At 35.1% G+C, this 25,961-nt stretch overlaps 1 protein-coding gene across 5 annotated transcripts in view; it reads left to right on the forward strand.

Annotated features, from left to right (window-relative positions):
- Positions 1 to 25,961, forward strand: part of LRBA (LPS responsive beige-like anchor protein) — a 1,037,640-nt gene that overhangs the window by 825,216 nt on the left and 186,463 nt on the right. For all 5 annotated transcript variants that reach the window (XM_077139839.1, XM_077139840.1, XM_077139843.1 and 2 more), the window contains 2 exons: positions 11,597 to 11,737; positions 12,878 to 12,997. In XM_077139839.1, the coding sequence (XP_076995954.1) occupies positions 11,597 to 11,737; positions 12,878 to 12,997 (261 nt within the window). The remainder of the gene's footprint in view (positions 1 to 11,596; positions 11,738 to 12,877; positions 12,998 to 25,961) is intronic.

The following is a 25,961-nucleotide window of genomic DNA, read 5'->3' on the forward strand; positions in this document are numbered from 1 at the left end:
CTGAAGTTTTCTACATTCTAGGTGAAAGCAGAACTTCGTTATTGTCTGTGATGCTGAAAATGTCAGTTCGTCCAGTGGGATCCCTTAAAGAAAGATCCTGTGTACCTTTGATAAAATCCCTGTTCTAGTTTGCTAGCTGCTGGAATGCAATATACCAGAAATGGGAAGGCTTTTAAAAAGGGGAATTTAATAAGTTGCTAGTCTACAGTTCTAAGGCCGAGAAAATGACCCAATTTAAACAAGTCTATAGAAATGTCCAATCTAAGGCATCCAGGGAAAGATACCTTGGTTCAAGAAGGCTAATGCAGTTCAGGGTTTTCCTCTCTCAGGTGGAAAGGCACATGGTGAACACGGTCAGGGTTTCTCTCTCATCTGAAAGGGCACGTGGCGAACACAGAGTCATCTGCTAGCTTCTTCTCCTGGGACTCTGCTTCTCGTGGCTATGTTGTTCTGCTCTGCTCTCTCTGAATCTCCTTCATTCTCCAAAATATTTCCTCTTTTATAGGACTCCAGAAACTTATAAGACCCACCCAAATAGGTGGAGACATGTCGTTACCTAATCTAGCTTAACAGTCACTCTTGATTGGGTTACATCTCCAGGGAGATGATCTAATTACAGATCCAAACACACAGTGTTGAATAGGGATTATTCTGCCTTTATGAAATGGGATTTTGATTAAAACATGGCTTTTCTGGGAGACATACATACTTTCAAACCAGCACAATCCCATTAATTTTTTTTATTATTATTTTAACATGGGCAGGAGCCAGTATACAAACCCGGGTCTCTGGCATGGCAGGTGAGAATTCTGCCACTGAGCCACCATGGCCCCACCCTCCCATTCATTTTTAATAGCTCCTTTGCTTTCTGGCACAACAATATATCCTACCTCATTTGGTACACACCCTCCTCCACAGTCAGAATAGCCATTTCTCTAAAAATCCTTGGTCCCTTTAAGGGGAAATAGCCAACTGGCTTTTTAGATATGAAATAGAATCTACCCTTTTTGAATTCAGTCTTAACTGCTATTTAGACTTATCTCTAAATTCTTTCCTACATTCTTTGATAACCTACATGTTTTTTAGTATATAATTTTCTTACTACTCAGCTTCTTAAATTATGGCAAGTTTGAAATATTTTTTTAAGAGGTGATTCATTTGGGAGAAGGATTGTGGATGGTGGGGCTGGTGTATGCCATCACTGGGCTGAATAAAACTTTTCATTCTATTATATGTGGTGTAGTCTCAATACTGATCACAAAATTTGTATTTTTTAGTTTTCGCAATTAAAATTATAATGAAAAACATAAAAACTAAAGTATAGAAAAGAATATTAAAAAATAAGATTTTTTTTTTGTCCCTGAGTTGACATAACAGCTTGTATAACTTGTAAAGAAAGAACCAGTAACATTTCAGGAGTTAGGCTAATTGTTTTTCAATCTGAGCCCACCTCCCAAGGAATATATTATATGAAATCTTGTTGAGTGTTTTTTAACTCAAGATTTCATTTCATTGCTACTTGATATGATTTGTGTTATATGAGGGCATTTTTTCCCCGTTGATAAAGAGAAGTTAAAAATCTATAAACTGAGCAAAGGATTGTTTCATTTTTATAGAACTTTATGCTACATTTTATTTATTTTTATCTTATGTTACAGAACGAACTCAAAGTCATGTCCAGGTATTACATGCCGTGGTTGGGGTCACCATTTTCCAAATCTGTGCTCACTAGCTGATGTCCAGTATCTTAAATATTTATTAGTACTTTAGTATTTATTAGTACAATCAGATGACTAAATTTAACCACCAACATGAAATATAGCTGATATACAGTTCTAGAGGAAAGGGGCGATGACATTTTCATTTATAAAGGGAATAAATTGTAAGCTGTATATATTGATGACGACCTCAGAGAAATATCCTCTTGCATAAGGAAGCAAAATAAAGTATAGATAGCACTTGTGAGTCACATGGACATTTATTTTTTTGAGTCATCTCTCCAGCGATGAAGTGCATTTTTGTTCAGCAATCAGGCTTCCACTGTTTTACCTGTCTAGAGTATTTCACATGCTCACTGTCTTTTAGAGCCATCCTCATCACACCACTGGGGTTAGACTAGAGGGACTGGACTATTTTCACATTCTCCATTTTAGTGTAAGTACTTTTAGCCTGGGTATTGTTTTGGCGCATCACTGACCTGTGAATGCCAGAATTGGTTTGTTTTGTTCTTGGCATTATAACCACCTTAAGCCCTTGGTCATTTGCCTGTCAGTTCTCACATTGTTAGAAATCAACTCCAAAAGTGTTATCAACATGTACTAGCTCTGTGTATGACCCATGGTGCCTCTTGAGCCATGAGAATTATTATAGTCTCTTCTACTGCAGCTATTGAATTAGTAGAGATTATCTCAGTAAACTGTTTCCATTTGCTCCATTGCTTCTAAGAGCCATCACATACCTCCATTTACACCTGCCCAATAGTATTTTATCTCATTGTTTGATATTTGAAGCCTATCAATAGTTTTAAAATGCCTTATAACTCTTGTCTATATATTGACATTTTTAGTTTAGCTTTCTCATAAGTCTGTTGTGTAAAAATAACTATCGTTATTCATCCTCACACCTCTTGAACCTCACACCTCACACCTCACACCTTCCTTTTATAATAATGATATATTGCAATGCTTCATATGTAAATCATTGAAATTTTTAGGAATATTAGTTCAGAATTAAGCTAAACAGAATAAATGTGCAATTTCCCACCTCCTGTGTAAACTGAGCAGAGTAAATATAGCTTGCCAAATTGGAACTACTTCTGTTATATTCCTCTAACTTTCAAAGCCATTAAAAACAGGTTTTCAAAGACTGAAGTTTCCTCAAGTAGTTTCTAATTTTTTTTTGTTTTTCATATCCAGCTTATATAAGCTTGAGAAATTTTGATGGTTGCACTACTGAGAATCCATTTTCAAAACCTATAGAAGAGTTATCTGATTTTATGGTCTTAACTGGCCCTTTATGTGGGCCGATGAACCTGTCTGCAAATGGATAGATTTTGTTTAATAATCGTTGAGCTGCTTCAGTGTTTATCAACATTCAGAATTACTTGAAACATTTTTATCAGTTTTTCTTGGATTTTAGTACTGTCTTTTGGCCTCTTCCAGGCTTTTAGCTCAGTGCTGGCATTGGATTATCATGTTATATTCATAAATTTGTCTTTCTTCAAATTCAGACAAAAACCTATAGAGAAAATCACTTAATACTAACCATAGCTGTGAATAACATAGAACTATGAAGACATCACTACTAAATCTACCAATGTGAGCATTAGAAATGATTCAGTTTCTATATAGGAACAATAAGTAAAATGGAATACTTTCTTTTCCTCAAGAGGTGTCTGTTAAATTGAAATAGTATGGTAGGTATATATTTAATGCCACTTGTAAGAAAGTGTGTTTTCAAGAGATTACACACTGCTCTGGTACTTGAAATAAAAGTGCTTATTTGTTAACACTAAAAGCCACTGTAAGGTGCTGATGAAATTTTTTCTTGACAATATTAAGCAAAATCTAGCGCATGTGAAGATGAATGCTAAATTATTTCAGCCATATATAGCATATGACAAAATACCCTGAAAGCCAAGGTCGAGTAAAAATGCTGATCAGGCTGTTTGTTATACTTGTCATTTAGATAAAAGAGCTGCTACAACTGAAATAAAATAGTTGCAGCATCCTTGACAGTGCCAGTGTTACTTAAATGACAGGCTATTCATTTATTTTCTTCTCTGAAGGTGGAGAGGATTGGGGGTTAGATTGTAGAGACTCACAAAATAAAACACATTGGCTTTTTTAAAAAACTTCAGCAATAGAGAAAATTAAAGGCTCTCATTTGAGTTCATGGATGTGGGTTTGCAAATTTGAATGTTAAGAGGAAAGTGGGACCATAAACGTTAGTGACAATACTTAACTTTTTGTTTACTTTAAAAAAATATATTTTTATTGACAAATCACACACATATAGTCCATACATGGTGTGCAATCAGTGGCTCACAATATCACATAGTTGTGTATTCATCACCATGATCATTTTTTAGAACATTTGTATCATTCCAGACAAAGAAATAAAAAGAAAAAAACTTATACATACCATACTTCTTACCCCTCCCCCTCATTGACCACAAATATTTCCATCTATCCAATTTATTTTACCCTTTGTCCACCTATCATTTATTTATTCTCAGCCAAATTTTTTTACTCATCTGTCCATACCCTGGGTAAAAGGAACATCAGACATGAGGTTTTCACAATCACAGTCACATTGTAAAAATTGTATCTGTATACAATTATCTTCAAGAATCGAGGCTACTGGAACACAGCTCACCAGTTTCAGGTACTTCCCTCCATCCACTTTACATCATAAACTAAAAAGGGATATCTGTATAATGCATAAGAATAACCCCCAGGATAAGCTCTCAAGTCTGTTTGAAATCTCTCAGCCACTGAAACTTTATTTTGTCTCATTTTCTCATCCCCCTTTTGGTCAAGAAATCTTTCTCAATCCGTTGATGCTGGGTTCTGTCCCACATTGCTGGGGCTATTTACTGTCCTGGGAGTCATGTCTCATGTAACTGGGAGGGCAGTGAGTTTATCTGTCGAAGTGGCTTAGGGGCAGTGGCCACATCTGAGTGACAAAAGAGGTTCTCTGGGGGTGATTTTTAGGACTCATTTTAATTAGGCTTCGTCTATCCTTTGCAGGAATAAGTTTCATAGGGTCGACCCCAAGATCAAGAGCTTGGCCTGTTGTTCCCACTGCTTGCAAGGATATCAGAAATACTCCAAATGGGAAAATTGAATATTTCCTCTTTTCTCCCCTGTCCCCCAAGGAGACTTTGCAAATACTTCTCTATTCATAGCCCAAATTACTCTGGGATATATCAGGGCATCACACTAACCTGGATAACCAACAAAATCTCACACTCTAAGCAAGATTCTGTGTACTTAAAGTGTTTAACTACACTGACCATACAAGTTAAATTAGGAAAAGCACTACCCAATATATATAATTTTGTACCAGATAAGCATCTCTCTCTTTGGTCTCACACAGAAGTTGAAGTTTTAAAATATGGGTGATATCATCCTTTACCCTGTATTCTGATTTACCTTAGTCTTATCCAGATCAGCTTCATTCGTATCTCTACTCCAAGTTTGATCTCTTTTTCAACTTTTTAAGCAGTTCCTGTATGGGGTACTGCTGAGTTTCATAGCTTTAGAAATCTAACTCTGAGTCTCAGGTGTTACATAAATACCCAAAGTTTCTGAGAACGTCCAGGTTATATAGATAGGATAAAAGTTTAAATACCATTTTCAAGAGGATATTTAATGTAAAGGATTCTAATGGCCTTATAAACGCAATATTAATATTTTCATCAATTCATGTAATGCTTCTGAGAACCCAAATCATTGTAGGATTTGCTAGCCAGTTTAGTTAGAGTTGACTTTGAATTCTGCTTCTCCAATTGGCTGGGTTACCAATCACTGATAGTCACTTAACTTCTCCGGATTAAAATTTTCACTTGTAAATTGGGGATGCTAATGTATCTGTACTTTATGGAGTTGCAAAAATGATGAAATAATTTGTGAAGACTTTTAGAACCTTTGCTTATATTAAGCATCCAGTAAATAGTAGCCTTGTCGTCGTATATAGTGTTCCCTTTTATGTAGGTACCACAGTTATTTCCTAGGAGCTCCCCAAACCAATTAATTATTGTCTAATAAAGAATGAGCATCTTTTTTAATATAACATACTTGACCGTCTGTCCTCTCTCATTCCTTAAATTTGAACTTTTTTTTGTTTAAACTGTTAATCTGTATCAGATGCTTTATAGTTAAACATTACATAATATTAACAATATTCTGTCGTCTAATTCTGACATTTTTATAATGTAACATAGATCTGTAAAACAGCTTTGAGGTCAGTCACCTTATATATTTATTGCTAGTCTTTAGCACTCATGTTTCAGTGTCTCTCTTTTAATATCAATAGGTACTGTACAGAGTTATGAAATAGTCATGCTCTTGCCTTCCCTTCCTGAACCCTTTTCCCTTTTGGCATCTCTTCTTCACTCCTCTGTATACCCAACAAATGTATCTTCATGAAATGCTACCGTTCAGAGTTCCCAAAAGCCCTGTCTTTGAGTCTTCTGCCCCAGCATCATCTTTTTCTTTCTCTTTAATCCTCTTCTCTTCTGCTCCTAGCCCCAATTTGTTAGAGTTTAATGATTTTCCAAAGACAACCATTCACCAAAAAAAGTTTTTCTTTTGAAGCTTTTGGGTTTTTTCCCTGGGAAATTTTTATAATGGCAATTTCATTTTTTTTCTTTAAGAAAACAAACAATACACTTAGAACCACCAAAAATGGAAATCTAAGGATTTTGTTAAGTAAGTCAGATTTCTGCCTTGTAGAACTTCTGAGATTCCTTGTTAACTCACTCCAACTTTCTTACCCTCAATAACTGTAAGCATGGGCCAGCAGTTTGGAACCCACTTCTGAAAGACTGATATAAATTGTAAGAGATCATATATAAATTTCAAAAATAAAGAAGGAATTATGTTTATGGTACTAACAATAACATTAATACAGCTACGCTTACTGAGTTTTTTGCCAGGAGTTCTTCTAAATACTTTAAATTTATTTTATTTAGCCTTTTAAGACAAATAAATAATGATCATATTTTTTAAAAAAATAGAAATCAGATAAAATTAGGAAAAACAACTTATAATACTATAGTTTTAGTAGATAACATCCCCAAAGACAGGGTTTTGAGTAGTGGGTGTGAGTCTCCTAGATTTTGAGCCAGGTTACTTTTTAGATACCTTGTTTCTTTACCTTTATAGTAAAGATACCTGCCTCATATATATACTGTGAGAATGTATAATGACGTCTTGTAAATTGCAAAGATGGAGGTATTATTTTTAATTTTTAATTAGATAACTTCATATGAAACATTCTTAAATTTGAAAAAAGAAAGGAAAAAAACTAGAATATATCAAAACTGTAAAAAGCCTTTTCTGTTTATAGCAACTTCTACCAGTAATTAATGAAAGAATCTCATTGTGTGCTTTTAAAGGTAACTGTGAGTCCAAAATCTTTTTTTTTAGCGTTTTAAAATTTTTAAAATGCCTTTTTAACCATTTTTCAATATGGAATTCAGTGGCATTAATTGCATTTACAATGCTGTGCAGCCATCACTACTATTTACAAAATTTCTCATCAACCCTAACAGAAACTCTGTATCAAGTAAGCAATAACTTCCTATTCTCTTCCTTCTCCCAGCCCCTGGTAATCTTGAATGCATTTTCTGCCTCTATGAATTTTCCTATTCTGGATTATTTCCTATAACTGGAATCAGATAATATTTGTCCTTTTGTGTCTGGCTTATTTCACTTAGCATGATATTTTCAAGGTTCATCCATATTGTAGTATGTATCAGAATTGCATTACTTTTTATGTCTGAATAATATTCCATGGTATGTATATAATATATAAATATCATGTGTATGTATATACCACATTTTGTTTATCCCTGCATCTGTTGACGGACAGTTGGGTTGTTTCTAACTTTTGGCTATCGTGAATAATGCTGCTGTGAACCTTGGCATGCAAAATCTGAGTTCTGCTATCAATTCTTTGAGGTATATAGCTAGAAGTGTGGTTGCAGGTCAAATAGTAATTCTATTTTTAACTTTTTTTTTACATGGGCAGACACCGGAAATCGAACCCGGGTCCTCGGGCATGCAAGCACTCTTACCTGCTGAGCCACCGTGGCCTGCCCTATTTTTAACTTTTTTGTTTGTTTGTTTGTTTTGCATCGGCAGGCACCAGGGATCAAACCCGGGTCTCTAGCATGGCAGGCGAGAACTCTGCCTGCTGAGCCCCTGTGGCCTGCCCTGTTTAACTTTTTGAAGATTGTGCGAATAATTTTCTATAGTGACTGTACCATTCTACCTTCCCACCAGGTTCCAGTTTCTCCACATCCTTGTTAACACCTTCTATTTTTTAGGTGTTTTTGTTTTTTTGTCATAGCGATCCAAGTATGTGTGAGTAGTATCTCGTTGTACTTTTGATTTCCATTTCCCTAATGTATAATGATGTCATGTGCTGTTTTGGCCATTTGCATCTCTTATTTGGAGAATACTCATCACTGTACCACAATTGTCAAGCTTGCTATTTGTGAGGTTATTAAGATGTTCCAAATATTATTTTTGTGTTATTAATACCATTTTCAAGAGTTTGGGTGTTCTTTTTTATTTAATTAGTCATCTTTTTCTATTTTTTAATCCTGGGTTTTATTTTCAGTTTCTTTGTTTTATAGATAATGCTTCTATTGGTAGTCTTGATACTCTAATCTTAAATCTTTTTTTTATTCTATTTTATTTGGAGTAGTTTTTCATTTTACACTGCTGTGATGGAGGGTGATGTTAGGGGGTTATTTTGTAGATTTAAAACAAATATTTAATTCTATCTGTTAGCTTTTTGTAGGGCTTTAAATTATTTTTCTGTATCCTAGGGTCATTTATGTTTGCCTGGTTATGAATTTGAATTATACCTTTTTTATACTTTCTAATTAATACTTATTTTTATTGTTTCTCTCCAAGAAGTTATGACTATTTTGTAATGACCAGTAGTTTTGCTCTTCTTCCTCTGGTCAATTTGCTGATTTTTTTTTTTTTTTTAATGCTTTGTCAAGCTTCTACAGATAAATTGTACAAAGAGCTCTATGTAGGCTGATAATGCAGGGATCTTCCTGAACTGCCTTGCAATTGTTTCTCTTAATATACTGAATAAGTGAGAGCAGCCATCAACATTTAGTTCTTTGCAGAGATGAATAAATATCTTGAAATGCTGATTTAGACAATGTTTTAAAAATGCTTTGATGCACTTTGGTGTATGACTGACTCTTGCTTAGTTAAGTGTTTTGCAGCATTATTACAAAGTTGGATTCAGCTCATCTTTTAAAGCAGTTGTCAGAAAAATATGAGCCAGCATGGTAGAATGTATTAGCTCAATACATTGTCTCCATTTTATTATGAAGCTGCTGAGGAAGCTGTGATATACAGCACTGTCATTACAGATCTATTGTTAGGAGGGTTCCACAGTCTTCTTTGCACTGCCATTAATTTATAGCAGTAAACAATATGTAGCCCTCCAACTGCAGCAAAGCAGAATCTTCTAATGAGGTGGATGTTATTACCACAATAAATCAGTGCTTTCGCGTAATGTATAATTCAATGTGTGTATTCCCACTGTAACTTCTCTGAGTAAGCTGATAGTGTATCATTGTCATTGCACAGCTTCACTGGTCTTTTTTTTTTTTAAACCTTCTTTTATTTGGAGACTTCTTTTTTATATGCTTGCAGATAAATGTGGCATGTCTTGATAGCTGTCCTGTAGCAGGCTTCAGAAACCAACTGTAATAATAACCAGCCAGAATCAATACTGTGGGTTCTACCTATATGGATCTCTGTGCGATGCCATTTTTTCAGATGCTAGTGAAATCAATCCTAATTGGTTTTAGCATTATATTCAAGAAATGTGATTCTGTAGTTATTGATTTGGGGGTTACTCTTTTGGAGAGTAATAAAAATAGGAGCAGATAAAGTAAATACTTAATATGCTGCAGAGCCATACAAAAGATGCATTGATTCTATTTTTAATTCATGTAATTTGTCTTCCAATGATTTTATTTCTTCCTTCTTTCCTTTTGCAAGGCTCAGTCTTTAGGGACAACAACTAAAATACAATTAAAGGCATTCCAAATTGGTTCTATAACAAAGAAAGAATTCTTGGTGTCACTTTCATTCTTAACTGGCATAAATTTAATAAATCAGATGTAACTCTTATGCAGAAACTAATGCTTTAAAAGATGGCATCTTAAATTAGTATACTGGGACATTACTTTAAAAATAGTAATCAACCAAAGATTTTTAAAGATCTGCTTGTAAAGTAAAAATGGTTTAAAATAAAATAATGTTGATTACTTCCAAGCTATTGAAAGAAACAGTACCAAAGAAAAATAATAGTTATGAAAAAAAGTTAACAATGAGTTCAAGAAAGATAGTCAAATGATTAATTTAAAATGTTGCTTAAAATCACATTTTTACATGAAAAGCACTTTAAAAACTGGTCTGAACGTCACTTTTCAATAGAACATTTTAAAATATGTCAGTTTTAAAACTGACATTTTAATTTTTATTTATTTCAGTTTAATATTTCTCCTACAAATAATCACATATTATCATTCTCTTATAAATGAAGAGTGTTTAACTCATAGTACTTCGTAGGAGATATAAACCAAAAGGCTGTTCTAAATCTTATTAAGGGAAAGATTTTAAGATATATCTATTTTTCAGTGAATTGACACTTAAATTTTAAATAAGTAGAGATTTCCTAGAGATCAGAATGTATTAAGAGAATGAATTGTTACTTTAAAAGAGTTATTCTTAACCTTTGTTTCTGAGAATCTTAAGAAAACTCTATATGTGTTTTTAAAGAAAATATACCTGTTTATAATCACGCAGAATTTTGCATACTATTTAATGAAGTTCATGTACTTCTTGAATAACCACAGAGCAGCAACAAGTATGATACCCACTAGTATTTATTGAGATCTTATCCTATGTCAAGCAACATGCAGGGGCCTTTACAGGTAATTATTTTGTTCAAGCTGTACCCTGACTCTAAAATATCATCTTAAAAATGATAATATTGGGCGGGCCACAGTGGCTCAGCAGGCAAGAATGCTTGCCTGCCATACCAGAAGACCCAGGTTCGATTCCCGGTGCCTGCCCATGTTAAAAAAAAAAAAATGATAATATTCGTGGAAGACGTCATCTGTAGGATTTCACATGTCCTTACCCATTTTATCTTCCAAAACAACCTTCTGACTGGGTACTATTACTATTCCAGTGAGGCCCAATTCTTTAGCATTTTGCAGTATCACACCTGGGACCACTACTGTAATGTTCTGTTTTCCAGTATAAGTTCATAATTTGTCTACAATTTTTATAACATCTTTATGTTATGATGAAATATTTCTATCCTCTAAATTCTGGTTTTATTAATACTAGAAGAAATTTCTACTGTATCTTAATCCCATTTTCTTACATCTCCCCTCTCTTCCAAGTTTCAGCAGGTTCAAGATTTTGTTTCTGATTGTTGCTTCTAATTAACTAAGATTGTATAGGTGCATACCAAAATACTGCATGGCTAATACCTCATGCAATATTCTTTATGAAAATGACCTTTATGGACTGATTAAAGACCTAAAGTCATTGGAAAGTAATAGACTCATAAAGAAATGACAGGTTTCTCTATCACTTACTTATATGTGTATGTTCAGTCTGCTTTGAAAAATAAATTTGTTTTCCATGTGCTCTCTGAATGTAACATTATGTTTTAGCTTAAATAGTATATATTTATTTAATTTTAATTTCCCCTTTCATATCCTAATAGGATATTATTTTGAAAAAGGAAAGATAAAGGATTACCATATTTATGTGTATCTTGTTGTCTCTTTACTCCCACCCTTTCCCATTGACAGCCAATAGGAGCTTTGAATCCAAAAAGAGCAGCATTCTTCACAGAGCGTTATGAATCGTGGGAAGATGATCAAGTTCCAAAGTTTCACTATGGTACTCATTACTCAACTGCAAGTTTTGTTCTTGCTTGGCTGCTAAGAATAGTAAGTTGAATTTGAATAATAAACCATGTCAAAATAAGTTCAATGTTGTGTAGAATATATAATAATTAAAATCATCATTTGGCAGACAATGGTGGCTCAGTGGCAGAATTCTCACCTGCCATGCCAGAGACCCAGGTTTGATTCCCGGAGCCTGCCCATGCAAAAGAAAAAAAAAAAAAAAAACCATCATCTTTTTTTAATGCTAAGCAATTTCTAAATGTTTGAAGTTCTAATTTCAAGTATCTCTATATGCCATTTGGCATGTAGTTTATAACATATAACTGTAGAATTGCCTTAGAAATACTTCATCTGGAATTGTGTGGATTTTTTCCTTTAATTTGTCCCTTCAAATTGTTGATCTGTCACCAAATTTTAAATTGTGATATTGAATTCAAATGTAGTCTGTAAAGAAAAGACTAAAAATTATTTCATTAACACATACAAATATTCATATATTTGGGAAACTGTAATTGCCTCAAATAGAAACAGGTATGTCTGCAGGTAACACTGAGACTACTAGGTATCAATAATATATTGTTTAAATAAGGAATGTTTGTGTAAAATTGAAAGGTGATTCATTTACTAGAAAGTAATTTCTTTGGGAAAGTGTTAGCAGCACATCATTAATTAAAGCTTGTTAGAAGGGTACAGGCAGACATAAATCCTACCAGTAATTTATGGTGCTTAGCTAATTTCAAGCAATTATGTACTAATATGTGTTTAAATGTTCTTTAACTAAGAGGAGGCTTTTAAACCTTCCAAACATTTTTTCTTTTCTTAACCATAAATTAAATATTGAGCCGTAACAGAAAAATTGCATTTTTGACTATTTCCTTGTACTATGGAGAAATTGCAATATGTTATACATGAATGTTATTAATAAATTGTTCTTGTAAAAGATGTAAGTTTGAGAAAAATTTAAAAATACTAAATTTTAAAAATATTTAGAAATATTTCTTCCCAAATAAAAATAATTTAAGAACATTATTTTAATAATTGAGATATAATTCCCATTTCTGTAGCTAGTAGATATTACTGGCTAATATTTATTAGTCATTAAAATATTTACATATAAAGATTTATAAAAACCACATTTTCATGCATTTAAGAAACACATGGAATTTTTAAACTATTTTTTAGGAACCCTTTACAACTTACTTCCTAAATTTGCAAGGAGGGAAGTTTGATCATGCAGATCGAACTTTTTCATCGATTTCCAGAGCTTGGCGAAACAGTCAACGTGATACATCTGATATTAAGGTGAGAAATCTTTCATTTTATAAATATTATTGCCAGAGTGTTCCTTGTTCAATGAATGTTGAAAATATATTTCTTATAATACAGCTCTTTTTACCAAGGATGAGCTAACAAGTTTCAGAGAATGAGGCCTAAATTATTTGGCCAAGAACTACTATACAGAATTTCTATCTAGCTGTCTGTGCATCTATCTGTGTCTGAAAGGATGAGCAGAATTGGTGTTAATTCTGCTTGGAATATTTGGCAAAATTTACCAGTAAAGTCATCTGGTCCTGGCTTTTCTTTGTTGAGAGACTTTTGATTACTGATTCAGTCTCTTTACTTGTTATTGGTCTTTGGAGATCTTTTACGTCTTCTTGAGTCAGTGTAGGTAGATTATGTGTTTCTAGGAATTTGTTTTTATAGTTGTTATTAGTATCTCATTAAAACCCATTTTATTTCTGTGGGGTCCTTAGTAATGCCCCCTCTTTCATTTCTGATCTGTGTCCTATTTTTTCTTTGTCAGATTTTTAGATTTTATTGATCCTTTTAAAGAATCAATTTTTTTTTATTTCTCATTTTTTTTCAGTGTTGTGAAGATTTTTTTTTAATACAATTTTATTAAGGCATCCACACACCACAGAATCCATCTGAAGTACACAATCAGTGGCTCACAGTATTATCACATAGTTATGCATTTATCACCATTATCAATTTTAGAATATTTTCATTACTTCAGAAAAAGAAATAGAAATAAAAAAGAAAACCCAAATCATCCCATACCCTTTATCCGTCCCTCCCATTATTGACTTCTAGTATTGGTGTGGTACATTTGTTACCATTGATAAAAGAATATTAAGATATTAATGTTAACTGTATATATAGTCCATAGTTTGCAATAGGTACATTTTCCCCATATACTTCTTTATTATTAACTCCTTGTAAAAGTGCCATACATTTGTTCTAGTTCATGGAAGAACTCTTTTGTATTTGTATAGTTAATCATGGTCGTCATCCACCACAGGATTCACTGTGTTATATATTCCCGTGTTTTAACTTACAGCTTTCCTTTTGGTGAAATACATAACTTCCCCTTTCCACCACATTCACACACAATTAGGCATTTCCAAACATTTAAGTTCAACCTATTTAAAAAGTCTGCACATATTTAGTATCTGCTTTGCATTCTCTGGCCTCTTTCTATACCCTGGCAACCTATATTCTATATTTTACGTTTATGAGTTTGTTTATTCTAATTATTTCCTATCAGTGAAATCTTACAATTTTTTTTATTAATTAAAAAAAATTAACAAAACATTTAGAAATCATTCCATTCTACATATACAATCAGTAATTCTTAATATTATCACATGGTTGCATATTCATCATTTCTTAGTACATTTGCATCGATTTAGAAAAAGAAATAAAAAGACTACAGAAAAAGAAATAAAACCATAATAGAGAGAAAAAAAAAAACTATACGTACCATGCCCCTTACCCCTCACCTTCACCTACCACTATTTCAAACTGAATTTACTTTAACATCTGTTCCCATTATTTATTTTTATTCCATATGTTCTACTCTTCTGTTGATATAATAGCTAAAGGGAGCATCAGAAAAAGGTTTTCACATTCACAGAATCTCATTGTGAAAGCTATATCATTGTTCAATCATCATCAGGAAACATGGCTACTGGAACACAGCACTACATTTTCAGGCAATTCCCTCCAGCCTCTCCATTACATCTTGAACAACAAGGTGATATCTACTTAATGTGTAAGAATAACCTCCAGGATAACCTTTTGACTCTGTTTGGAATCTCTCAGCCATTGACACTTTGCCTCATTTTACTCTTCCCCCTTTTGGTCGAGAAGGTTCTCTCAGTCTCTTGATGTTGATTTTCAGCTCATTCTAGGGTTTTTCTCAGTCCTTTGATTCTGAGTCTCAGCTCATTCCAGGATCTTTGTCCCATATTGCCAGGAAGGTCCACACCCCTGGGAGTCATGTCCCACGCAGAGAAGGAGAGGGTGGTGAGAATGCTCATCATATTGGCTGGAGAGAGAGGCCACATCTGAGCAACAAAAGAGGCTCTCCTAGGGGAGACTCTTAGGCCTAAATTTTAAGTAGACTTGACCTATCTTTTCTGGCTTTAATTTTCATGTGAACAAACCCCAAGACTGGGGGCTCAGCCTATAGCTTTGGTTGTCCACACTGCTTGTGAGAATATCAAGTCAATGTTTTAACATAATTACATTACAATTAGGTAGTATTGTGCTGTCCATTTCTGAGGTTTTGTATGCAGTCCTGTTGCACAGTCCGTATCCCTTCAGCTCCAATTACCCACTATCTTACCCTATTTCTATCTCCTGATGGTCTCTGTTACCAATGACATATTCCAAGTTTATTCACTAATGTTGGTTCATATCAGTGAGACCATACAGTATTTGTCCTTTAGTTTTTGGCTAGTCTCACTCAGCATAATGTTCTCTAGGTCCATCCATGTTGTTACATACTTCATACGTTTATTCTGTCTTAGAGCTGCATAATATTCCATCGTATGTAGATACCACAGTTTGTTTAGCCACTCGTCTGTTGATGGACATTTTGGCTGTTTCCATCTCTTTGCAATTGTAAATAATGCTGCTATAAACATTGGTGTGCAAATGTCCATTTGTGTCTTTGCCCTTAAGTCCTTTGAGTAGATACCTAGCAATGGTATTGCTGGGTCATATGCCAATTCTATATTCAGCTTTTTGAGGAACCGCCAAACTACCTTCCATAGTGGTTGCACCATTTGACATTCCCATTATCAGTGGATGAGTGTGTCTCTTTCTCCGCATCCTCTTCAGCACTTGTCGTTTTCTGTTTTGTTGATAATGGCCATTCTGGTGGGTATGAGATGATATCTCATTGTGGTTTTGATTTGCATTTCTCTAATGGCCAGGGACATTGAGCAGATATCTCTTCATGTGCTTTTTGGCCATTTGTATTTCCTCTTCTGAGAAGTATCTGTTCAAGTCTTTTTCCCATTTTGTAATTGGATTGGCTGTCTTTTTGTTGTTGAGTTGAACAATCTCTTTATAAATTCTGGATACTAGACCTTTATCTGATATGTCATTTCCAAATATTGTCTCCCATTGTGTAGGCTGGCTTTTTACTTTCTTGATGAAGTTCTTTGATGCACAAAAGTGTTTAATTTTGAGGAGTTCCCATTTCTTTCTTTCTTTCTTCAGTGCTCCTGCTTTAGGTGTAAGGTCCATAAAACCGCCTCCAATTATAAGATTCATAAGATATCTCCCTACATTTTCCTCTAATGTTTTATGGTCTTAGACCTAATGTTTAGATCTTTGATCCATTTTGAGTTAACTTTTGTATAAGGTGTGATATACGGGTCCTCTTTCATTCTTTTGCATATGGATATCCAGTTCTCTAGGCACCATTTATTGAAGAGACTGTTCTGTCCCAGGTAAGTTGGCTTGACTGGCTTATCAAAGATCAAATGTCCATAGATGAGAGGGTCTATATCTGAGCACTCTATTCGATTCCATTGGTCAATATCTCTATCATTATGCCAGTACCACGCTGTTTTGACCACTGTGGCTTCATAATATGCCTTAAAGTCAGGCAGCGTGAGACCTCCAGCTTCGTTTTTGTCCCTCAAGATACTTTTAGCAATTCGGGGCACCCTACACTTCCAGATAAATTTGCTATTGGTTTTTCTATTTCTGAAGAGTAAGTTGTTGGGATTTTGATTGGTATTGCGTTGAATCTATAAATCAATTTCAGTAGAATTGACATCTTAACTATATTTAATCTTCCAATCCATGAACATGGTATCCCTTCCATCTATTTAGGTCTTCTGTGATTTCTTTTAACAGTTTTTTGTAGTTTTCTTTGTATAGGTCTTTTGTCTCTTTCGTTAAATTTATTCTTAAGTATTTTATTCTTTTAGTTGCAATTGTAAATGGAATTCGTTTCTTGATTCCCCCCTCAGCTTGTTCATAGCTAGTGTATAGAAACACTACAGATTTTTGAATGTTGATCTTGTAACCTGCTACTTTGCTATACTCGTTTATTAGCTGTAGTAGTTTTGCTGTGGATTTTTCAGGGTTTTCGAATATATTATCATATCATCTGCAAACAGTGATAGTTTTACTTCTTCCTTTCCGATTTTGATGCCTTGTATTTCTTTTTCTTCTCTAATTGCTCTGGCTAGAACTTCCAACACGATGTTGAATAACAGTGGTGATAGTGGACATCCTTGTCTTGTTCCTGATCTTAGGGGGAAAGTTTTCAATTTTTCCCCATTGAGGATGATATTAGCTGTGGGTTTTTCATATATTCCATTTATCATTTTAAGGAAGTTCCCTTGTATTCCTTTCCTTTGAAGTGTTTTCAACAAGAAAGGATGTTGGATCTTGTCAAATGCCTTCTCTGCATCAATTGAGATAATCATGTGATTTTTCTGCTTTGATTTGTTGATATGGTGTATTACATTAATTGATTTTCTTATGTTGAACCATCCTTGCATACCTGGGATGAATCCTACTTGGTCATGATGTATAATTCTTTTAATGTGTTGCTGGATTCGAATTGCTAGAATTTTGTTGAGGATTTTTGCATCTATATTCATTAGAGAGATTGGTCTGTAGTTTTCTTTTTTTATAATATCTTTGCCTGGTTTTGGTATGAGGGTGATGTTGGCTTCATAGAATGAATTAGGGAGCTTTCCCTTCACTTCAATTTTTTTGAAGAGTTTGAGCAGGGTTGGTACTAATACTTTCTGGAATGTTTGGTAGAATTCACATGTGAAGCCATCTGGTCCTGGACTTTTCTTTTTGGGAAGCTTTTGAATGACTGATTCGATTTCTTTACTTGTGATTGGTTTGTTCAGGTCATCTATTTCTTCTTGAGTCAAAGTTGGTTGTTCATGCCTTTCTAGGAACTTGTCCATTTCATCTACATTGTTGTATTTATTAGCATAAAGTTGTTCATAGTATCCTGTTATTACCTCCTTTATTTCTGTGAGGTCAGTGGTTATGTCTCCTCTTCCATTTCTGATCTTATTTATTTGCATCCTCTCTCTTCTTCTTTTTGTCAGTCTTGCTAAGGACCCATCAATCTTGTTGATTTTCTCATAGAACCAACTTCTGGTCTTATTGATTTTCTGTATTGTTTTCCTGTTCTCAATTTCATTTATTTCTGCTCTAATCTTTGTTATTTCTTTCCTTTTGCTTGCTTTGGGGTTAGGTTGCTGTTCTTTCTCCAGTTCTTCCAAGTGGACAGTTAATTCCTGAATTTTTGCCCTTTCTTCTTTTTTGATATAAGCATTTAGGGCAATTAGTTTCCCTCTTAGCACTGCCTTTGTTGTGTCCCATAGGTTTTGATATGTTGTTTTTTCATTTTCATTCGCCTCGAGATATTTACTAATTTCTCTTGTAATTTCTTCCTTGACCCACTGGTTGTTTAAGAGTGTGTTGTTGAGCCTCCACGTATTTGTGAATTTTCTGGCACTCTGCCTATTATTGATTTCCAACTTCATTCCTTTATGATCCGAGAAAGTGTTGCGTATGATTTCAATCTTTTTAATTTGTTGAGACTTTTTTTGTGACCCAGCATATGGTCTATCTTTGAGAATGATCCATGAGCACTTGAGAAAAAGGTGTATCCTGCTGTTATGGGGTATAATGTCCTATAAATGTCTGTTAAGTCTAGCTCATTTATTGTAATATTCAAATTCTCTGTTTCTTTATTGATCCTCTGTCTAGATGTTCTGTCCATTGATGAGAGTGGGGTATTGAAGTCTCCAACTATTATGGTAGATGTGTCTATTTCCCTTTTCAGTATTTGCAGTGTATTCCTCATGTATTTTGGGGCATTCTGGTTCAGTGCATAAATATTTATGATTGTTATGTCTTCTTGTTGAATTGTTCCTTTTATTAGTAGATAGTATCCTTCTTTGTCTCTTTTAACTGTTTTACATTTGAAGTCTAATTTGTTGGATATTAGTATAGCTACTCCTACTCTTTTCTGCTTGTTATTTGCATGAAATATCTTTTCCCAACCTTTCACTTTCAACCTATGTTTATCTTTGGGTCTAAGATGTGTTTCCTGTAGACAGCATATAGAAGGATCCTGGTTTTTAATCTATTCTACCAGTCTATGTCTTTTGATTAGGGAATTCAGTCCATTAACATTTAGTGTTATTATTGTTTGGGTAATACTTTCCTCTACCATTTTGCCTTTTGTATTTTATATGTCATATCTAATTTTCCTTCTTTCTACACTCTGCTCCACACCTCTCTCTTCTCTCTTTTCGTATCTGTCTCTAGTGCTCCCTTTAGTATTTCTTGCAGAGCTGGTCTCTTGGTCACAAATTCTCTCAGTGACTTTTTGTCTGAAAATGTTTTAATTTCTCCCTCATTTTGAAGGACAGTTTTGCTGGATATAGAATTCTTGGTTGGCAGTTTTTCTCTTTTAGTAATTTAAATATATCATCCCACTGTCTTCTTGCCTCCATGGTTTCTGCTGAGAAATCTACACATAGTCTTATTGGGTTTCCCTTGTATGTGATGGATTGTTTTTCTCTTGCTGCTTTCAAGATCCTCTCTTTCTCTTTGACCTCTGACATTCTAACTAGTAAGTGTCTTGGAGAATGCCTATTTGGATTTGTTCTCTTTGGGGTGCGCTGCACTTCTTGGATCTGTAATTTTAGGTCTTTCATAAGAGTTGGGAAATTTTCAGTGATAATTTCTTTCATTAGTTTTTCTCCTCCTTTTCCCTTCTCTTCTCCTTCTGGGATACCCACAACATGTATATTTGTGCGCTTCATATTATCATTCAATTCCCTGAGCCCCCGCTCAAATTTTTCCATTCTTTTCCCTATAGTTTCTGTTTCTTTTTGGATTTCAGATGTTCCATCCTCCAGTTCACTAATTCTAACCTCTGTCTCTTGAAATCTACCATTGTAGGTTTCCATTGTTTTTTTCATCTCTTCTACTGTATCTTTCATTCCCATAAGTTCTGTGATTTGTTTTTTCAGACTTTCCATTTCTTCTTTTTGTTCATCCCTTGCCTTCTTTGTGTCCTCCCTCAATTTATTGATTTGGTTTTTGAAGAGGTTTTCCATTTCTGTTCGTATATTCAGAATTAGTTGTCTCAGCTCCTGTATCTCATTTGAACTATTGATTTGTTCCTTTGACTGGGCCATATCTTCAATTTTCCTGGTGTGATTTGTTATTTTTTTGCTGGCATCTGGACATTTTAATACCTTAATTAGTTTATTCTGGAGATTGCTTTCACTTATCTTACCTAGATTTTCTTGCTAGATGAGTTTGTTGTCTGTCTGTTCATTGACCTGCAGTTCAGCTTTTTCTGGGTCTCAAGCTTAAGTTTTGTTTAACAGAGGGTAAATTTTCAGTTCTTATTTTCTTGTTTCTTGTCCTGCTTGTAAGGTGCCTTTTCCCTCCCTACCCTTAGGAGGGTCTACATAGGTATTACAGACTCCAGCCGGGTTTTTCCAGATTAAGCTGGCCTCCTTTTGGGGGGAAGGAATCACCTGCGTCAGTTTTCCCTCAGTGTGAGACCCAGCAGGTTGAAAGACTTTCCTGTGAAGTCTCTGGGCTCTGTTTTTCTTATCCTGCCCAGTATGTGGTGCTTGTCTGTCTGCGGGTCCCACCAACGAAAGATGTTGTGGCTCCTTTAACTTTGGAAGGCTCTCCCTGCTGTGTGCGTGGTGGAGACAGAGGAAAGGTTGTAGGCTGGTTTTAATGGCTTCAAATTGCGAAGCCCTGGGATCTGAATTCTTTGAGAGAGGGATTCCACCTGAGTTGTGTTTCACCCCTCCCGTGGGGAAGGTTCAGGTGGGAAACAGCCCTGAAAGCAGAGTGTTTCTGTGTTTGGGGCAGTTGCAGCCTGTGTAATCCCGACGCTCAATCTCGAGGCAACCAAGCCTCCGTAGAAACAGCCACAGAAGGCTCTGTTTCGTCCCCTTTCCTCTTTTTCAGTTAGCCCAATAGGCGACTTCTGCCTTGATCAGTTTCGCCTGAGCTGGGGGCCTATTTTTAGTAGTCAGAATTTGTTTATTAATGCCACTATTGGTGTTTGGTTGGACTCAGTCCCTGCTACTGTTGGAGACTCTTTCCTTTCCCTCCGGGAAGCTGACCAGCTTCCCTCCAGGGGCACTGGTCACCGGCCGCGGCGGATTGGGGAACTCACTGTTCCGGAGACTCGCAGCCGGTCCGGGAAGCCGCCTGTCGGGTAGGGGCGCCAGCCGCCAGCCACCGCGGCTTGGGGAACTGCGTGTGGCTCGGGGAACTGCGCGCAGCTCAGGGAACTCACTGTTCCGGAGACTCGCAGCTGGTCCAGCTGGTCTAGACTGGGGTACGCTGTGTATCCAGTGACTATCGTGGCTCCGGGAGCTGTTCTGTACTGTTTCTGATTATTTAGTAGTTGCTCTGGAGGACGAACTAAAACGCGCGCACCTTACTAAGCCGCCTTCTTTGCCCCCCCGAATTTCTATTGAAATCTTACAATATTTGTACTTTGTGTCTGGCTTATTTCACTTAGGATGATGTCTTCAAGGTTCATCCATGTTTTCACATAACTCAAAACTTCACTCCTTTTTAATGCTGAATAATATTCCATTGTATACATATACCACATTTTGCTTATTCATTCATTGATTGATGGACACTTGGGTTGTTTCCATGTTTTGACAATTATAGATAATGCCACAATGAACATCAGTGTGCAAATGTCTGTTTGCAGCCCTGCTTTCAGACATTCTAGGTATATATTGAATAGTGTGATTGCAAATCTATAGTTTGTTTTCTGAGGAACATCCAAACCATCCTCCACAGTGTCTGTTCCATTTTCAATTCCCACCAGCAGTGAAAGAGTATTCCTTCTTCTCCACGTTCTCTCCAACACTTGTAGTTTACTGTTTGTTTATAGTGGCCATTCTAGGAGGTATGAAATGATATCTCATTGTGGTTTTGATTTGTATTTCTCTAGGAGCTGCTGAAGCTGAGCATCTTTTTATGTGCTTTTTAGCCATTTGTATTTCCTTAAAAAAAACAAATTGGTTTCGTTGATTCTATTTTTTTGTTCTTTATTTCATGTACTCCATTTTAATCTTTATTTCCTTTCTTCAGCCCACTTTGGGTTTAGTTTGCTTTCCTTTTTCTAGATCCACTGGTTGTTAAATTAAGTCTCTGATATGAGATCTTTTTTCTTTTTTAATGTAAGCATTTAGAGCTATAAAATTCCCTCTCAAAACTTCCTTTGCTGCATCCTATAAGTTTGGGATGTTGTATATTTATTTTCATGAACTTCAAGATTTATCTAATTTTCCTTGTGATTTCTTCTTTGACTATTTGTTTATGAATGTATTCTTCAATTTCCAACTGTGAATTTTCCAGTTCTCCCTCTGTTATTGATTTCTAGCATCATTCCTTTATGATAGAACATACATTAAATTATTTCAGGATTTTTTAGTTTATTGAGACTTGTTTTGTGACCTAAACTATGGTCTGTCTTGGAAAATGACTGATGTACAATGGAGAAGAATGTGTGTTCTCCTACTGTTATGTGAGGTGTTCTATAAGGTAAAGCTAGGTCTAGATGCTTTACAGTGTAATTCAAGTCATCTGTTTGCTTTTTGGTTATCTGTCTAGATGGTCTACACATTATTGTAAGCAGTGTATTGAAGTCTGGTAATATAAATGTAGAACCATTTACTTATACCTTCAAATCTGTGAATGTTTGCTTCATATATCTTGGTGCACTGCTGTTGTGTATATATATTTATAATTGTTAAGTATTCTTGTTAGATGATCCTTTTATTAGTATTTAGTGACTTTGTCATTTTTGGCAGTTTTTGTCTTAACATGTATTTTATCTGATTTAATATAGCTACCCCTACTGTTTTACTTACCATGAATAGAATTTTTTCCCATCCTTTCACTTTCAGATTACGTTTGTCTTTGAATTTGAGTTTCTTGTACACAGCAGATTAGGTTCTGCTTTTTATCCATTCAGCCATTCTCTGCCTTTTGACTGGAGAATTGAATCCATTTACATTTAAATTAACTACTGATAATATCAGGCAGGTCTGTCTTCTGCCATTTTGCCATTTAGTATCTCTGAAAAATTTTGCCCCTCAGTTCTTCTGTTAATGCTTACTTTCATTTTTATTTGACTTTTTATGCTGTACCATTTTGAGTGCTTTCTTACTGCCTTCTGTATACATTTTTTTCTGTAACAATGACATTGTTTTAACATTGACAACTTCTGTAGCATACATATACATTGTTCCTTTGCCCGTGTCCTCCCACCTTTGTGTTGTACTTGTTACAAATTATTTCTTTATACTTTTATGTCCAAAGCCTATGGTTTAGCCTTACATTTTATGCATTTGTATTTTACAACCAGTAAAATGTTAAAGTGGTGTTACTTACCAAAAATATGATAAAATTATGATAAAATAATGCTGATATTCATAATTACCCATATGGTTACCTTTTTTAGAGGTCTTTATTTATTTATGCCATTTTGATCTGCTATTTAGTGTCCTTTTCTTTCATTAAAGAACTCCCTTTAGCATTGCTTGCCGGACAGATCCAATGGTGACAAATTCCCTCAGCTTTTATTTGCCAAAACTCTGAAAAGTGTTTTTAAAATTGGTATATATGCTTTGGTTAGTTCCTGCACTCAAATCTCTGGCATATCACTAGTTGGATAAAAACTTACAGAACAGATAACTCAAGGACCAAATCCCAGAGTTAACATTTTAAAAGATTAAAATGTATAGTGTGCAACAGAAGAATACAAGATAAAGAAACAGGAGATGATCGCTCATCAAAAGGAAGAGAATAAAAATTCAGAAAACATCAACAAAAAAGCCTAGACCTTGGACATACAGGACAAAACCAATTATCTTCAGTATGCACAAGCTAATGGAGGAAAATGCAAAGAATGAAAGGATATCAGGAAAACAGTAAATGAACAATATCAGAATCTCAATAAAGAGAGAGAAATTTTTAAAAAAGGAACTCAACAGAAATACTGGAATTAAACAATGCAGTAACTAAAATGACAAATTCCAGTAGGGTTTCAATAGAAGTTTGGAGCTGGCAGAAGAAAGAATCAGTGAACTCAAAGACAAGACAGTTGAAATGATTCAGGCTGAGGAACAGAAAGAAAAAAGAATGAAAAAAGCAAACAGAGGCTAACAGACCTCTGGGACGCCATCATGCATACCGATTATGGGGTCCCAGAAGGAGAAAAAAAAAAAAAAAAAAGAGTTACAGGGAGGCTATTCAAAGAAAGAATGGCAAAAAAAAAAAAAAATCCCAAATTTAATGAAAGATATGACTATACCCATTAAAGAATCCCAACACCAACCAAATAAACTTAAGGGAACCATGCCCAGACCTTCAGTAGTCAAACTGTCAAATGTAAGGGATAAGGAGAGACCTCTGAAAGTTGCAAGAAAAACGCAATCTATTATGTACAAGAGAGCTCCAATAAGATTGTCATTTCTTATCAGAAACCATGGAGGCATGAATGCAGCAAGACAAAATATCTAAAGTGCTGAAAGAAAGTAATTGCCAGCCAAGAATTGTATATTGATCTGACTTTCCTTTAAAAATAGCTGTCTGTTGGCTGATGCTCTCCTTTAGACTTAGCCCTTGTATCAAGATCAGCCCAAGGCAGAGAAGTTCCGTTTCTTGTCTATGTCTTTTGAGATTGTCTTCTCCTGGTTGTTGGTAGCCTTAAGAGTTTCCGCATTTACAGGATTCAATGCCCTCGCTTCTCCTTATGAAATAGAATTTTTCCCCTCTGCTGGGTACTTCATTGTGTGCCTTAAAGCTGATAATCCTTTGCCGCAGTCCGCTTTTACTTAATTGCTTCTTACACTCCTTTAGCTGTCTGCAAACTGTTCCTGCCTTCAGGACAAGTTCTGTGTAGGCAAGCCTAAGACAAGTTTCTTGGCCAGTCTTTCAGATTACCTCCCAATAGATTGTCACCAACACATAGACACCCCAGTATGTACATATGTGTGACTTTGCTCACTGTGGAGCAGGGCCAGGGACCTACAGTGTGTACGCAGGCTGGCTTCACCCCACACCAGGCAGTAGTGGGGATGGGGGACCAACAAGAGCACAACAAATGTCTCCTACCATTTTTTAAAGCTGCATTTTTTTGGTTTGATAGTAACTGTTACTAAAGTAACTGTTTTCTGGATTTTGAGGAAGTTGGCTCTGCCAGTTTTAGTCAGTTGTTCAATTATTCCTTAAGGACAGTGTACCCTGGAGCATCTTACATTGCTGTCCTGGTCAAAAACCCATGCTTCTTTTTAAAGTGTTACATTTACCACTTTATAAAGCACATTTGATTTATTATAATGATGTAAATATTTGATTTAGACATAACCTTTTATTTCAGGTAGTATCATATTAATTATAATCTGGTCTTTATTGTATTTTTTTGTTGTTGGAGCATCTAGAAAATCTGGAGGTAATGTCAAACTATGTATGGTGATCAGCAGTGGAAATTACTTTATTCCATGGATTCTAATGAATACATACCTTGCCCAAAATATAGTATACATTTTGTAAAGTATTTTCATGCCATTTTTACAAAAATGAAATGTTTTGAGGTGGGTAGGAGACTCATGTAAATTTTTCAGAAACATAAAAAATAAGAACAGCATAATTTTCAAGTATTTAACTTGAATTATTACTTTAATATTTTAGAATCCCCATTTATTCTCTGCTGCCATTGTGGTAGTTAGGTTCAGGGTCAATTTGGCCAGGTGATGGTGCCACAGGTGATGTTGCTGTGGATTTGAATCATTAGCTTGTGAAACTCCTCTATGGCTGATTGCATCTGCAGTCTCTAAGGGCAGTGCCTTCCTCAGTGAGTGAGGTTTAATTTAATTCATGGGAAGTTTAAAAGAGAGAGCTCAATGCAGCACAACCC

Source organism: Tamandua tetradactyla, chromosome 22 (genome assembly GCF_023851605.1).
Source record: "Tamandua tetradactyla isolate mTamTet1 chromosome 22, mTamTet1.pri, whole genome shotgun sequence".
NCBI classification, from domain to species: domain Eukaryota; kingdom Metazoa; phylum Chordata; class Mammalia; order Pilosa; family Myrmecophagidae; genus Tamandua; species Tamandua tetradactyla.